This window comes from Lepus europaeus, chromosome 9 (assembly GCF_033115175.1).
Source record: "Lepus europaeus isolate LE1 chromosome 9, mLepTim1.pri, whole genome shotgun sequence".
NCBI classification, from domain to species: domain Eukaryota; kingdom Metazoa; phylum Chordata; class Mammalia; order Lagomorpha; family Leporidae; genus Lepus; species Lepus europaeus.
Window position 1 is genome coordinate 80,069,484 of NC_084835.1, and position 17,012 is coordinate 80,086,495.

Sequence of the window (17,012 nt, forward strand, 5' to 3'; positions counted from 1 at the left end):
GAACAAATTGCTGCAATCTTAGAAGTATGTGTTGAAAACACTGGCCTGACCTACCTAGGACTTTCAAAGAAGAGCCTTTACATGATGGATCTGACAAGTTGGTAGGAAGAAAGAAGTCTTACAAGAATCTGCAGCTACACACAGTGTTTCTCAGGCTCCCTGGGTCAATGTTACCCAGTGGCATGCAGGTCCTGTTTTCAGAATCAGGGTTGATGAAAATCTCAACGTTTAAAAACAACAAATGAAACCAAGAAATCAACAGCAAAAATGTTTTACAGTCAAACCAAATCACAAAATTGGGTTAAGGGGATAGAGCCTCTGGAATTGTTAGTAACCACTCCAATGATTATGCTCACATATTTTTAGGATGCCTCCACTATAAGATTCCAAAAACTGGAAGATTTCACAGGATACCTTAGCTCCTGACGAACTACAAACTGAATGTCAGGGCAATTTTTCACAATATATACCCAGAGGTGTGCTAACGGCAGTTTGTATCAAATTATTCTCCAGGAACACTTCTGAACCAAGAAAGTCTATGCAGCATACAATATACAACTAATAAAATATGCAACACCTTTGATGCAAATTCCATATAGCCTACTGATTCTCAGTTCTTTATTTTTTGCTGAACTTTTACATAGCCAGCCTATGCTGCAATTGACAAATGAGAATAATTCCAGTGTGAATGTTGATTATTTTTTTTTAAGAGGAAGAGGAAATTGTGAGGAAACATACCAGTCCTTGAGTAGTTCATCAGTGACCTGACCAACTTCTGTGCTAAGCTGGCTAATGGTTTCAGTCACTTGTGGAGTATTTTTTCAACTATCACAGTGTTAACAGCTCTACAGATATGGTAACCATTTTAATATACATGACTAACATTTTCTCCAGCATTTCTTAGGTCCAGAGTAGAAAGCAAGAATCAGTAAATCAAGTCCTAGGGTGTAGTATTAGCCGATTTCTTTGTTGGGAATATCCCCACCCTAGCCAACCTCAAGCGACCAGCAGGATATCACCAAATATGGAGCAGGGAAGAGAAGTGTAGTGGCACGCCTTTGTGGTATTTCCACCACACACATACAATAGACATAAATGCCCTCAGGAATATAGGTGTAGTAAAACATTTAGGAAGTGGTGAATTTTGAATGTTTATTATCTTTAATATATTCAGTTCTAAGTTTTTTATTAGTGCCTGTGCTTTTCATAGTTTTTAATATTTATTTATTTATTTGAAAGGCAGAGTTACCCAGAAAGAGAGAGATCTTCCATCCATTGGTTCACTCACCAAATGGCCACAACAGCCAGAGCTGGGCCAGGCTGAAGTCAGAAGCCTGGAACTTCATCTGAGCAGGGACCCAAATACTTGGGCCATCATCTGCTGCTTTCTCAGGCACATCAGTAGGAAGCTGGGTTGGAAGCAGGCACCATAAGCAGTGGCTTAACCCACTGTGTCACAACACTGGCCTGCGTACCTATGTTTACAATTGGCTCCCAGAGTTCCTGAGAACTTACCAACTGGATGTCTGCACCTTCTGAGGATGCTCTAGGACATCGTGACTGAGCCTCCTGCTATTCTCAGATTTTCTTTCCTAGGCTGTGTGTGTGTGTGTGTGTGTTCTAATAAATCTACGGTCCAGGGGCTAGTGCTGTGGCACAGCGCATTAAGCCACCAGCAGTGCCGGCATCCCATATGGGCACCAGTTGAGTCTTGGCTGCTCTACTTCCAATCCTGCTTCCTGCTAATGAGCCTGGGAAAACAGTGGAAGATAGCCCAGGTACTTGGGCCCCGGCACCCACGTGGGAGACCTAGAAGAAGCTCCTGGCTCCTGATTTCGACTTGGCCCAGCCCCCACCATTGCAGCCATCTGTGGATGGAAGATCTCTGTCTCTCTGCCTTTCAAATAAATCATCTTTAAAATAAATAAATCCATGATCCTCAATTTTCATGAAGGAAATCAGTGTCCCAGATGTGCCCTTTTCCTCTCTGCCTTGTCCACACACCTCTAGATGCAGGATGGAGGAGCTGAGAAGCCAGAGCCCCATGTTAACACCCAGAAGCACTAACACTAGTTGCTAACTGGAACACTCTCAAGACAACCTGTTCTCCTATGGGTGGAATCTTCAGTTTTCTTGAACCTGCAAAATGAGTTCTTTTGATCTGTCTTCTGGCGCAGCACCCCCAACCTTGCCCCAGGGTTGCCAGGATTCAGAATGGAACAAACCCAGGCAGACAGCAAGGCCACAGAGGCCCTATCTGTTCCAGATTTGCTGAGCTTGTCCCAGCCCCTCCCACCGGCCTCCTCCTCTAATCACAAGGGATCTTCCTGGGGCCTGCGCTGTGGCTCAGTGAGCTAAGCCTCCGCCTGTGGTGCTGGCACCCATATGGACACCAGTTCGAGTCCTGGCTGCTCCTCTTCCAATCCAGCTCTCTGCTATGGCCTGGGAAGGCAGTGGAAAATGGCCTAAGTGCTTGCGCCTCTGCACCTGTGTGGGAAACCCAGAAGTTCCTGGCTTCGGATTGGCCCAGCTCCAGCCATTGCAGTCATTTGGGGAGTGAACCAGTGGATGGAAAACCTTTCTATCTCTCCCTCTCTATAACTTCCTCTGAAATATATAAATCTTTAAAAAAAAAAAAAAAAAAAAAAAAAAGGCCTTCCTTTGAAACGCTCAGCTTTATTCCTCTAGCTGTAGCAGGACCGGGTTAAAATCTCACGTGACTGTTTTTGGAAGCCAGATACTCCTTCTCTAGTTAAGAAGTTATTTTAAAACTAGATTTTTAAAACAACAAATACTAGTATTTTCAAAGGAGTTCAGACTTTTAAAATATATCCTGATGGAACGTTGTTGAATAAACACAATTCACTTGCATAAATAAAACTCATTGTTTTTTAAAGACTTATTTTATTTGAAAGGCAGAGTTACAAAGAGGGAGAGTCACAGAGAAAGAGATCTTTTCAATCCGCTAGTTCGCTCCCCAGATGGCCACAACAGCCAGGGCTGAGCCAAGCCAAAGCCAGGAGCTTCATCCGGGTTTCCCACGTGGAAGCATGTGGGCCATCTTCTGCTGCTTTCCCAGGCACATTAGAAGGAAGCTGGATCAGAAGTGGAGCAGCTGGAAATTGAACTGGCACCCATATGGGATGCTGGTATTGCAGGTGGTGGCTTAACCTGCTGTATCACAGCACCAGTCCCCAAAATTTGTTTTTAAAAAAGATTTTTCCACCTGTTGGTTCACTCCTCAATGGCTGCAACACTCAGGGCAGGGCCAGGTAGAATCCAGGTGCCAGGCACTCCATCCTGGTTGCTCACATGGGTAGCTGGGACCCAAGTACTTGAGCCTTCATCTCCTTATCGCACTCAGTCTCGTTAGTAGGGAAGCTGCATAGGAAGTAGAGTAGCTGAGACTTGAACCACCTTCCAATATAGGATGCTGGTGTCTCAAGTGGTGGCTTGACATGCTGCATGTTGGTTTCCTGAAAACTCATTTTTTATTTTGCCAAGAACACCCAATTCTCAAATGTATCCCTTCTTGTTACTAGGTTTTAAATTAATTAGACTTATATGCCAACATAATTAATTCTAGTAGGTAAGGAACTGAGAACAATTTGAAGCCATTTTAGCTTAAAAAACAAAACAGAAACGTATGGGGCAGAAACCTAACATGCAAGTCTTTAGAGACGGCTATCTATAGCTCCATGATTCTGGAAACAAGCAGTGGAACATAAACAGAGTTAAGCTTAAGCCAAGCCATGAAATGGACCATTTTTCTTTTTTTCAAAGATTTTATTTGAAACAGAGGAGAGAACCTTCCAACTGCTGGTTCCCTCCCCCAGATGCTTGCAATAGCTGGGGCTGGACCAGGCCAAAGGCAAGAGCTTCTTCTGAGTCTCCCAAGTGAGTGCAGAGGCCCAAGGACTTAGGCCATCTCCCACTGCTTTCCCAGGTGCGTTAGCAGGGAGCTAGATCAGAAGTTGAGCAACCAGGACCTGAACTGGAGTTCACATAGGATGACGGCACTACAGGCGGTGGCTCCACATGCTGCACCATAGTGCGGGCCCTGGACCATTTTTCTTTAGCAACCTATCACTTTCTTTATTAGCTTCCTATTCCCCATTCCTACTTCTCCTACCAGCACTCCCCATCATTCTTGTAGGTGCTAGTTCTGTGTCTTATTTGTCTTAAAGCTCCTTGACACATATTTTAAAGGTGGATCAGAATGCATTATTAGGATATCTATAGGCATTTGCATTTTAATAGGCATGAATCTGTAATCAAAGAATTTCAGGTTGGTAGGTAAAACCAAGCCCCTACCCAGTGCCTTTGATGCAGATACTAGGTACTATCAGGCCCTAGCCCCCTGTGGTAGTCTGTTTCCTTACCTTGGCATAAAGTCTCTTTGTCCTGCTTTGATGATTGCAAATCAACCTATCACTAAAATTAGTTCACTAAATTGAGAGAATGATGCAATAGGTCCATCCAGCCCCCGCAGGATACCAGATTTATGGGGCTATTTATTTACAGATAACATCTTGATGTTCAGTCTTGTCTTGAGGGTGTTTTCCAGAAACCCCAGGCCTTAAGCAAAAAGTAACTACCACCTGCACATATTCCCCAGACTGACTGCAGCCCATCTGGCCATCAACGAAATTCTCAAAAGAACATGGTACCAATTGGAGACCTGCACAAGAAATGGACACTTCTAAACCCCAGCTTCAATCAGTAAGACCTCCAAGGATTCCAGAAATTAGTGATAGCTTTCTGGCTCCTTGTTCTATGTTTTGTAAAAATACTTTTGTCCACCACCCCAATGTCAGCGATTGCCATTCTGTGCGTTGGGTAAGCGACTTAGGCTGGAACACTACTTGGGCTGCATAAGGCCCAAAAATTCTATATTCCCCTTCATAGCCAATCTATAAGGTAATTCCTGTTAAAAGGCACTTCCGTTAGCTTGAGATGAATAGACACTGTCTTTGCTGTTCCCACACTGCTCAGGCCTACCTTTCAAGTGCCTTTGTCTCTTTTCTACACATTAATTTGGGAGATTCCTGCCTTCCTAATCTCTACTGGGGAAAAGCTTACAATAAGAGTGTAGAAAGCCTGTTACAAGTTAGTGTTAAATTTTCCATTACATTTGACATTAGTATTCTCCTTCTAGTTATGCTCAAAGCTTGTGTTAGATGTTGTTTCATTTGTTTATTGATTTGTATACTTATTTGGAGGATGAATGGAAAGACTAAGAAGTTGCCATTACCCTAGGCCATCTGGAAGCGAACTCTGGTTTTATTCATTTGAAAGTATCTTTACTTTATCCCATTACTGAAGAGAATTCTTGTTTAGTGCTCTGGCTTAGCCATTACTTTTCTTGGAAATCCTCTGAAGATATCCCATTGTCTCCAGGCTTCCATTGTTTCTCTTAAGAAGTCAGCTTTTGGTTTAAGTATTGCTACCTAAGTTTATTGTTTTGGATTCAAGACTGTTTCTACCTGATGATTCATCTGGATATAAGTTTCTTTTTACTTATGTTGCTTGGGATTTACTGAACTTCTTGAACCTGTAACTTGATGTCTATTTTAGAAAATTCTCAGAGGGGCTGGCACGGTGGTGCAGTGGGTTAATGCCCTGGCCTAAAAAGCACTGGCATCCCATATGAGTGCTGGTTTGAGACCTGGCTGCTCCGCTTCCTGTCCCGCTCTCAGCTATGGCCCGGGAAAGCAGAAGATGGCCCAAGTCCTTGGGCCCCTGCACCTATGTTGGAGACCTGGAAGAAGTTCCTGGCTCCTGGATTTGGATCGGCACAGTTCTGGCCGTTGCGGCCATCTGGGGAGTGAACCATCGGATGGAAGACCTCTCTCTCTGCCTCTCCTCTTTCTGTGTAACTCTGACTTTCAAATGAATAAATCTTTAAAAAAAAAAAATTCTCAGAGATTCTCTTTAAATAAAAGGGGTCTTCAAAAAGTTCACTGAAAACATGTATCATGAAAAACGTATGCATTCACTTCAAAATTTCTTTGGACCAAACATTTTTTTAAATTCCATTTTCCCACTGACTTTTTGAAGTAGCCTATATGACTACTATCTTATTCTCTTCCTCTTTTTAGGACTCAAATATTAGATAAGATTTCCTTAACTAAACCAGTTCTTTTAGCTTTTTGCTTATTTTCTATCATTTTTTCTCCTTGCTTCAACTGATATGATTTTAACCATCTTTCCTTTTCTTCAAAGCTTGTCAAATTTTAAGGCTTGCCTTTTAGCTGCTTCTTCCTAGGTCAACACTTTGAAGGTAAAGAAATCCCAATAATGCTGGCTTCCCCTCCCTGGAATTTCTTCTAGATGTTGATCCACTAAGGACAGATAATGTTGTTAACACTTTGTTTTTAGGAAGAAGATTTTCTTATATTTTGTTCAGACTTTTTTCTTTTCTTTAGCAGGAGGACTACATAACCCAATCTGCTATAACCAGCATCAGATCGGCAGTGTAGTTATTTAAAACAGATTAAATAAGCTTTGATCTTCTTTTCGAGTAGGATAAAAATGGATTATCTGAGTTTGTAACCAAGCATCAGATATGGCTCATTTAAAGACAAAATTCGTTTCCTTATGTAAAACAAGGCCATAAAGAGCTTTAAGACCAAAAACTAGGAGGAGTTGTGCAGCTGATTAAGGTGCTCGTGTCCTACTGTGAAGTAGTTGGGTTTGATAATCCACCTCTAGCTTCCAACTCCAGCTTCCTGCTAATGCAGATTCTGATAGGGAGTTGTGATGCCTCAAGTAATTTGAGCTCCTGCCATTAATGTACAAAACGTGACTGAATTCCCAACCAGCTTCAGCTCTGCCTGGCCCAGCAGGTGGAAGCATCTGAAGAATGAACCAGTGAATGGGAGCTCTTTGTCTGTCTGTCTCTGCCTCTCAAATAAATATATTATTTTAAAATTAAAAAGAACAAAGACTACACCTTCAATTCTGATAATAAAGCTTTCTCAGCAAATTGGGCTGGTACCTGCTATAATAATATGGTTGGCACTTATTTTAAATAGAGAATATATTAAGTTCTCAGAAAACCAGGTTTTAAAAAAGGCAAGGCATCTTATAAGTCTATACAGTGAATAGCATGTCTTTATTCTATTTACAGTACATTTGTTATAAATATAATACATTTTGAAAAGCTTATTTTTAATTAACTTGAGTAGATTTATCATTTAAACAGATCAACTCATTGTTAAAGTTATATAATAAGAATATGATAATTTTAAATGACAAAAATCTCATATTGTGAAATAGCGCACTCTATACTGAGATGAATGAGGGGGAAAAAAAGTCAAACTCCTTTCAAAACTATATTCAAAGCATCAGAAAAAATTTTTTTCTTTTTACAAAGTTATGTATAAGCCATAGGGACAATCAGATACCGAAACTTGAAGACTCTATAACCAAAGTTCAAAACAGATTTTAGAGAATTTTGTGAACATGGAAAAATTTGTATTTAACACTCTATAGAATTTCACAGTAAAGCTGGAATTTATAAACTAATGGCTTAACAAGAGTATTGCCAACAAGGCCTTTCTTTCCTCAAAATCATCTCCTAATATTTGTATACCATCGATAAGTTGTAACAGTAGACTTAGACATTGCTTTTTAAGACGGGACTTAATGAGGTACATGGGTATGTTGAAATTCTGTATTATGAGCAGGTAAATTATTACCAGGGTTTAAAGAAATATGAAAACAAAAACAAACAAAAAAAGAACATAAGTATTCCCAGTCCAATGTGCTTTGCATCATCAACAAAATGGCAAGTCAAAGAATTCTGCAGTGATCAGACCCCAACCTCCATAATGTTAGGTATTTCAAATACTGCTGTAAAACCCATTCAGCAAAATTAAACTGATTCTTGTGGATTTCAGTACAAACTTGCAAGCTGTCACACATTATTGATGATGATCAGGGCAGGCATGGAATTCTGCTGACTTGTTTCAAACACTGTAACTTGGTCCGACAATTTGGCAAATATCCTAGGAGTTCCAAGATTATAAACACCTGTATGAACAAAGCATGCTTTCAGCTGCAAACTGTGGATCTCCTGGCCTTTAAGCTGAAGTTTATACTGTGTCTGTCCAAGCCATGTGAATGATCCATGGATTTCCAATGCTTCTGGACTAAGGGAGGAGGAAAATAATAAGTTACAGAGCTTCCTCTATATTATTTTTTTCCCCAGAGTCCCATAAACATATTCCTTCCATCCAACAATTCTACTTCTAGGAATTATTTAATGAAGCCAGATACTTATTAATAATAACAATGTTCTATTATTATAACAGCCAACATGTATTAATAATAATTATTTTTAAGCATAATGCTAATAGTGAGTTATCTCATTTAATTCCCACATCTAGTAAATGATGAAACCTGATTTCAAATCTGAGCTTTTAATCCCTTGGTTATTCATATATAAAAATAAATGTGTACAGAGTGGTTATAACACTGAAACTGTTTGTAAGACTGAAAAATGGAAACCAACTCAGTACCCAGTAACTAATTTATGATATACATAAACTTGTAAAATATCTGGATTTCAAAGAATTATTCCAAATCCTGTTTAAGATATATGACAGTAATATTCAGTGTATGCTTCAAACTATTTTTCTAAAAATCCAAAATTTCTAAATGTCAAAAAGCATCTGGCTCTAGGAGTACTAGATATGGAGATATGGCACTAGATTTTTTTAGGTATTATTTTATAATCGGAATTTTAATATTTAATATCTCTGTAACACTTCCATAACACCACACACAAAATCAGGACATGACTGAGTAAACATTATCTTTCCATGTTACAAAGTTATTTATAGAATAAAACAATATTAAATTGCTCTAAAATCACTTTAAAGCTAAAGCCACAAAAGAACTTTTCACTGAAAGAATCTTTACCTTGTTGTTTTATGCCGAAGATCAACTATTACATCTACATCAGCCTGAGAACAGTTGGAAAGTAAAAGGGTAACTGGTACTAAACAAAGGCTAAGGAAGAAAAATAAAGAGTTAGCTGGTATTTTTTCCTAAAATAACTTTCTTTTCTTATTTTTCAATCTGAAAGGGAAAGAGAGAGATTGATCTTCCATCCACTGGTTTACTTCCCAAATGCCAAGGCTGGCTAAGCCAAACCCAGGAGCCCAGAACTCAATCCAAGTCTCCCATGTGAGTGGTAAGGACCCAAGTAATTAAGCCATCATCTTTTGCCTCCCAGTGTACACATAATCAGGAAGGTAGAACTATAAGTAGAGCCCAGACTCAAATGTAGGCACTGATATGGGGTGTGGGGGTGGGTACCAAGTGGTGTCTTAATTGCTATGCCAAACACCTGCCCCTAATTCTGTTGTTTTTATGTTCATTTTAAAAATCACTTAACTTTTTAGAACTTGTCCTGGACTGACATTTGCTTTCCTAGCTAATTACATAAAGGCATATATTTTGGAGAACATGAGAGTTTTTTCTATGTAAGTTATTAAAAAAATTCCTTTCAAGTGGACACAAGTTCTCAGTTAGCCTAGTTTCTGATATCACTTCATAGATTAACTATTTATTATTAAAAATGATCAACTATTTGTTTATTAAAAATGATCAAAGCCTCGGAAAAGGACAGGTAGTGACAGAAGAGGAAATGTGAATGGAGTAGCAAAGGTTTTAAATCAAGAACATAAGAGAAGCCAGCATTGTGGCACAGTTGTTAAGTCACTGACTGACGCCAGCATCCATATTGGAGTGTTGCACATTGGGTTCGAGTCCTGGCTTCTTGGCTTCCAATTCAGCTTCCAATTAATGTGCTTGGGAAAGCAGCAGAAGATGGTTCAAGTATTTGGGCCCCTACCACCCAGATGGGAGACTGGGATAGAATTCCTGGCTCTTGTTTTTTATCTGGCCTAGCCCTATCTGTTGCAGCCTTTTGGGGGAGTGGATCAGGGGATACAAGATCTCTTTATGTCTGTCTGCCTCTCTGTTACTCTGCCTTTCAAATAAACTTAAAAAAAAAAGTAAGAAATGAACATAACCTATGCACAAACGAAGCCTGGGATCTTCAAAAAGCTCATGGAAAGTGTATATTATGAAAAAGAATTAATGAACTTCAAAAAATGTTTTGCACGAAAATAAATTTTAATTATTTCCATTAACTATTTGAAGCATCCTTCTGTCTACATTTTACTCTACAAACACACACACACAAACAGTAAAGAAGAAAAAATGAAATCTTACATGCTCAAACAAAATAAATCGACTCAACAAATTTTATGCTTACATCAACTTTGTGTTCTGAGAAATACTTTCTAAACAATGTTGTAAAAACTGATTTCTCTAAATAAAAACTAAGATGACTTCAAAATCATAGCTCAGTTTGTGCCAATGCTATGTCCTAACCTTTCCCACCAACTTCTCACATGGCATCAAAGCATAATGAGTAGGTTTTCATTCTGAAGCAACTCATTAGATTCTACCTGCCTAACTTGTAGACCAGGACAGGAATCTGGGAATTTCTGCTACCTATTCTGTTCCCATTTGGTCTTCAAATGTCAATTCCCCATGCCTCATCTAAATGCTCCTCGTAGAAGCAATGTGAACATCTGGATGTCTCCTAAATCCAAATATGAAACTTATTACCTCCATTTCTCTCTCACTACCTCAGTGAACAGCACTCTCACCTATATCAACAAAAGTTAGCCATCAGACTGACTTCTCCTGCCCATTATCCCCCACTCTCAATCTTCACAGAATCCTGTCAGTTCTCTTTCCCACACAACTCTGCAATCTGGTTTTAACTTCATATCATCTAATTTCCTTCCAAGTTCACTCGTGATGTCTTTTGGTTTACTGCAGCAGCCTTTTAACTGGTACCCTGTTGCAACCTATTTTTTACATAGGTGTTGCTCACACTTCAGCATGTACTAGAATTGCCTGCTGGTCTTGTTAAAAAAATTACCAGGGGATGGTGCTGCGATGCAGTGGGTTAAGCTGCTGTCTGCAGCACCTGCATCCCATATGGGTGCCAGTTTGCGACTTGGCTGCTCCACTTCCAATCCAGCCCCTGCTAATGTGCCTAGGAAAGCAATGGAAGAAGACCCCAAGTGCCTGAGCCCCTATACCCACATGGGAGTCCTGGAAGAAGCTCCTGGATCCTGGCTTCAGCCTGGCCCAGCCCTAGATGTTGCAGCCATTTGGGGAGTAAACCAGCAGATGGAAGATTCTGTCTCTCCCTCTACCTATAGCTCTAACCTTGAAATAAATAAATAAATTTAAAAATAAAAAACAAAAAACAGATCAACTGTCCCCACTTTCAGAATTTCTGATTTAGTATGTCTGTGGTGTGGCCCAAAGATTTGCCATTTCTAACATATTCCCAGATGATGTTAATGGTGCTGGTTTGGGACCACATTTTGGAAGAATTTTTTTATTCATTTGCAAGAAAGAGTTACAGGAAGGGGGGGGGGGTGGAATCTTCTATCCGCTGGTTCACTCCCCAAATGGCTGCAACGGCCTAGAAACCATGTTCTGATGCTTTCCCAGGCACATCAGCAGAAAGCTGGATGGGAAGTGGAGCAACTGGGTCTCAAACCAGAGCCCACGTGAGATGCCAACACGGCAGATGGTGGCTTTTACTCACTATACCACAACACCAACCTCTGGGACCATATTTTGAAAATACTACTTTAACATAAATAGTCTTTCTAAAATGCTAATCCAGTGAGCCAACCAGTGCTTAAAGACCAAACTGCTGACAACTACCCCCTACTCCTGCACCCAATCATTTGGTTATTATAAGGGCTTGTGTAAAGAGCCAGATTGCTAGTATTCAAACAACAGCTCAATGACAGTATACCTCAGTTTCTGAACCATAAACTAGGACTAATACCCACTGCCTCTTGGGTTTGTGTGGTGATTAGATAAGATAAAACATGCTACATGCTAAGAATAATGACTGGCACAGGTTCAAAACCCCCATAAACAATTCAATACTATTTTTAAAGCTTATAGAAGCTAAACCCAGTGTAAGTCACCTTCTCTCTTATATTCTCACTGCTCTCTGGCTCTGTTTGATTGTCATGATCAAACTGCTCTTTTTTTCTGAACCACCCCTCTGTTGCTGTGGATTTGTTTCTGTTGAGGATTTGATCACTATTCCAAACAGTGACTTGTAGGCATCTGTAAATGCACATGGTGCCATGGGTATAAGTTGATTAGCAGGGAAAGCATGTTTTGGATAGTCTATTTCTAAGGTTCGTCACGTCTGGAGTAGTCTGTCTGCTAGCAGGTGATTGTCAACCTGACAACTGTCAGGTGACTCCGCGCCTCTTGCCCCCACCACGCTCCTCCTCCCAGAAACGAATCCACAGCAACACCCCTCTACCTTAAGAATACTCTCCCTACATCCTCAATGTCTTCACGCTTCTACATCTTACTCCAAATGAGATTTCACTGAGGGCTTCTCCTAAAGCCCTCTCAACAATAGATGCTGTATTTATTCCAACATCTTCCACCTCATGGTGTCACTGACGTAGTTCTTGATGCCATTTCTGGATGATTTTTTTCCTCCAATTTCTCCTATAAAGACATCCTCACTATTCTGTCATAAACTACTACTCCAAGGTTTTTATTCATCTTTCTGTCTCCACACAGACAAACTAACGCCAGTAACAGTAACACAGTACAGTAAGACTTCTTTAGAAGAGGAGGAAGGAATGAGTATTTAGAAATATTTGTGATAAACATGAGGTATGTGAAGATTGAAAACACCTGCTGCTTTGTCTCATGTCAATTCAGCTGCTACATCTGTCAAGCAGAGGCACAGCACTGAGAACTCTGCCACAGCTCTCCTCTTCCACATCCTTTAGTGGCATCACTTTAAAAAGCTTCAGTGTGTTTGCTTTCTTCCTTGAATTCATTTCATCATCATTCTGGACAAGTTAATTACCTGGCCAGATGATTCATTCAACACCTTCTCCAATCCTTGACCTGCTATCTAGATAATCAGTACTATATAAAACTCAGCCATCTATCACCACACCATGAATTTTTATCAATGACCTAAAGTTAACTACTCTGAAATAATCCTCATTCACTCCAGTCTCTGACCACTGTGTCCCATCTTTCCAGCTCTCTAGATTAAGGCTCTAGTTTCACAAAGACACTCACTCAATCCTCTATTGCAGGGGTTCTCAATCTTGGCAACTGCGGTACTTATGATTATTATTCATTCAGCAGATATTAATTCCCTTCACCTTTCCACTGTGACGTCATAGATTAGCCCTGTTGATTATGGAGGTGAGGCTATTTGGCCAATTAATGTTGTTCGATGTAATCAAAAGTGTTAAATGTACTTTTGAGATCTGGGTGACTTTTTGTATTCCAGATATATGCCATGAGAAAAACATGTCCCTTTGGACTGAGTTCCAAATATGTACAGTACAGACATGAGCCCAGTCTTCAAGTGCCAAATCCAACTAACTCACAGACTGAGGGAGAGCTTTAAAGAAATCATAGTTCTCTAACAGATCATTAAATGTGGGAATAAACGCCTTGCTGTAAGTTATTGAATTCTGTAACTGTAGTGGTTTCTTATGAAGCATTACTGTGGCAAGAATGACTGATGGAGATGCACACTGGCTTTATGTGAGAACATTTTAAAAATACAAGATGCCTGGGCCCAAACTCCCAAGAATTTTGACTTAATTAGCCTGAGTAATGGGTATTTCAAAAATGCCTAAGTGATTCTAATGTGCAGCCAGGTAGAAAAAACTGCCACATTCTATTCTTGAACCTGCCTTATTTCAACAGAGTTCCATGCATAACTTTGATTCTATGATTATTTAACTCACTTTTCCACCTTAGTATGATTAAACCTGTCCTGCTTCATGTTTCCCTATATTGCCTAGATTCTATGGTGTTTTTTTTAATCCTAGTAGAATGATACAGGTAATATCCTAGCCTCTAAAGTATAGCCAAAGTTTCAACCACTAAGGATAAAAAGAATCATGGAATCTGCAATATTCAGTACATACATGAAGCAGGACAAGTTTGATAAATATGGATATAGCAGAACAGTGGGTCAATATGAAATGTCATGGAATCCACACTCTGCATGGAAGTACGTGAAGCCAAGGCTGGTACAATAATGATATAATATGAAAGTTTTTTTTTTCAACTTTGGCTGCACATTAGACTCACCTGGAGAACTTTATAGAAAATCCAGATGCCCGACTTCTACTACAAGCCAAACACATTGGGATGGGACTGAAGCACCAAGCATCTGTGTTACATTTCCCCTGGTGACCCCAGTACACACCTGTATCAGACAGAGTCACACAAAATGAGTACTGGGCCACATTAAGACCTTGACAAAAGTCTAAGACCACAAATATTTTTAAAGTCAGCACTCTTAAGATATAAGGCAGAAGAAATTTCCACATGTAAACAGTGGCTGTGCAAATATGAAGAAGAAAAATTTTTAAAAAGCAAGCACACATGCACCAGCAGAAGCATACAAGAATATTCACAGCAATAGAATTCAAAACAATTAAAGTGTAAAAATAATCCAAGAGTTCATCAATAGCAGAAAAGTTCTGGTATATTCAAACATAGCATATGGCAATGAAAATTAATTTTACAGCTTCATGCAATGGTAGACTCTTAATAACAAAATATTAAATGAAAGAAACTGGACATAGAAGGAATATAGTCTGTAAAATTCTACTTACATAATAAAGTTAAACTCCACAGAAAACAAATACAGAGATGATAGTTGCAAAAACAGAGCAAAGACATGATGACTATTCTTGGGGATGAACAGGGTAGTGACTGGGAGGGGAGACCAGGGGGCTTCTGAGATATCAGCACTGTTCTATTTCTTGAGCACAAGTGATAATTTGGGTGTTACCTTTGTGAAAAATTACTATGGCCAAACATTTTTGTTTCAGTACTTTTCCGTGTTATATTTCACAATGAAACAGTTTCAAAATGGTTAGTACCACTTCAGTTACTTCTGAAATATTTATCTTAAGTCACTATGAAGGTCTGTTTTGGCCCAGTCAGTTTTGTCGTCAGCTTGTTTCTTCTCAATTCTCTTAGTAGTTATCCTAAAATTTCACTTTTATGAAATCCCTTACCCTTTTCTCTCTTATCTCCTACATTACATTGAATAGTTAACTCTACTACTTTAAATACTCCCTAAGATGGGGGCAGTCCACAATGTGTAAACTGGTTAAAATTTCTCCCCACTTCTTTCCCTGTTTCAATAAGACCAAATCCCTTCCTTGGTCCAAAGTCAATCCTGTCATTCTTTGACATGTGTAACTTTCCATTTAATAAATTCTACTACTCTCTATCCCACCATTTCCTCAAGATCATAAACATACCTATATCCTTCCTAGTAAGAAAGACATAATGAACAGATATTCCTGATCTCTATTCATATAGCCCAGCTCCTTGAGAGAGTGCTCAATGGTATTTTATTAACTTACCTCCCACTCTCTCCTCAACCTACTGTGTTATGTTTTTATCCCCTCTATCTAAAATCATGAATGACTTCCTTATTGTCTGATCCAATGAACTGTGCAGTGCCTTTACTCTTATAGGAGCCTCCTTGTAGTAACTGCCCTCTATTCTATCACCTATCAGATTCTCCTTAGGAAAGGAATCTCTGGAGGAGTGCCCACCTGCTCTGGTGGATGCCCTCTCTCATTAAAATCTAACAATGGTGAGAAATCTCCAGTGGACTTCTTGTCCCTGGCACATTAGTCCCTAGCCTACAGTAACCCTTGAGCTCCACCTTGCAGCTGCTAAACCTTTTGTTTCAGAGGCAGCCCCAAGTAGCTAATTGCTGACTAGGTGTCAAAGGCTTAAGGTATTTTTTTCTTTGAGTAAAAGGAAAACTAGGTTGAAATTCAATTAGAATCTAAAATGATGTCTTTGGTAAATAGAATTTGGTTCAACTATAATTGAACATCAGGTTTAAAGAAATTTCTGTCTTTTGAATATAGGAAGATCACTGCCTTAAAATATTGCTTTGTAACTTGCAAAACTTGTTTTATAACTTGCTTTAACAGGTTTCTGATAGCAATGAGTAATCAATTCTTGTTATAGCCCACTCCCCCTCCCCCAAGGTGAATTTTAAAATCTCTGGTTCAATGTCACTGATTTATATCTAGAGTTGTATAATAAGGAGTAGAACTTGATATAAATGTAACTTGATCTTAATTCAGATAGAGGTATAATCTCAGCATCTTCAGTCATCTAGGTGTAATTGCTAAATGTAAAGCAAAGGAGATAAATGTGTCTAAATGTAAACTCTGGTACTCTTGGCACCTTATAGTCTATGGAAAACTATTTGCGTTTGCTAACATGTTTTCATAAGTTGTAATTTACTTCTAAAGGGTTATTTCAAAATATAAATCAGCAGACTACAAGCAAAAGCTATTAGTCCATTTGACATAGAAATAAAATCTGATCCTCTGTTAAAGCAATGAGGTTTCTGCAATGCATATATGTTAGTAAATATTCTGAAATAGTGTTAAAAATCTGTTTAAAAATGACAACACCTCCTTTTGAAAGTTTTGCTTAATAGGTGACAGTTTTCTAGCCAGCTCCAGTAGGCTATTTTCTCTTCCCTAGTTCTGACTCTATTAAAACTGTTCCAGGTTATGGAATAATTCCATGTGCTAACTAATTTGTTTTTATTTATAATTCTTGGGATTACCAAAGATGGATTTTGTGTTCTGTTTAAGTAATCTATTGTGTTCTCTTAATGTCTCTGTTAAGTTCTAATTGTTTAAAAACTGCTGAGTTTCTATCAGGAGCTATGAGTTGTTTAAATATACGCTTATTTTAAAGCATTTGAGTAATCATTTTGCATCAATGATCAAATCTGGTCTATATTATGTCATGATGTCAAGGGATCCTATTTCAACCAGATATTTTAAGCCTTCATGGCACCCTTGACAGGCATTCAAAAAAAAAAAAAAAAAAAAAAA

The 17,012-nt window shown here is 39.1% G+C and overlaps 1 protein-coding gene across 3 annotated transcripts in view; it reads right to left on the reverse strand.

Annotated features, from left to right (window-relative positions):
* Nucleotides 1-7,098: 7,098 nt before the first annotated feature.
* TRAPPC8 (trafficking protein particle complex subunit 8) overlaps nucleotides 7,099-17,012 on the reverse strand; it is a 121,448-nt gene continuing 111,534 nt past the window's right edge. For all 3 annotated transcript variants that reach the window (XM_062201509.1, XM_062201508.1, XM_062201510.1), the window contains 2 exons: nucleotides 8,929-9,018; nucleotides 7,099-8,156 (listed from right to left, as the gene is read on the reverse strand). In XM_062201509.1, the coding sequence (XP_062057493.1) occupies nucleotides 7,922-8,156; nucleotides 8,929-9,018 (325 nt within the window). In that variant the 3' untranslated portion in view covers nucleotides 7,099-7,921. The remainder of the gene's footprint in view (nucleotides 8,157-8,928; nucleotides 9,019-17,012) is intronic.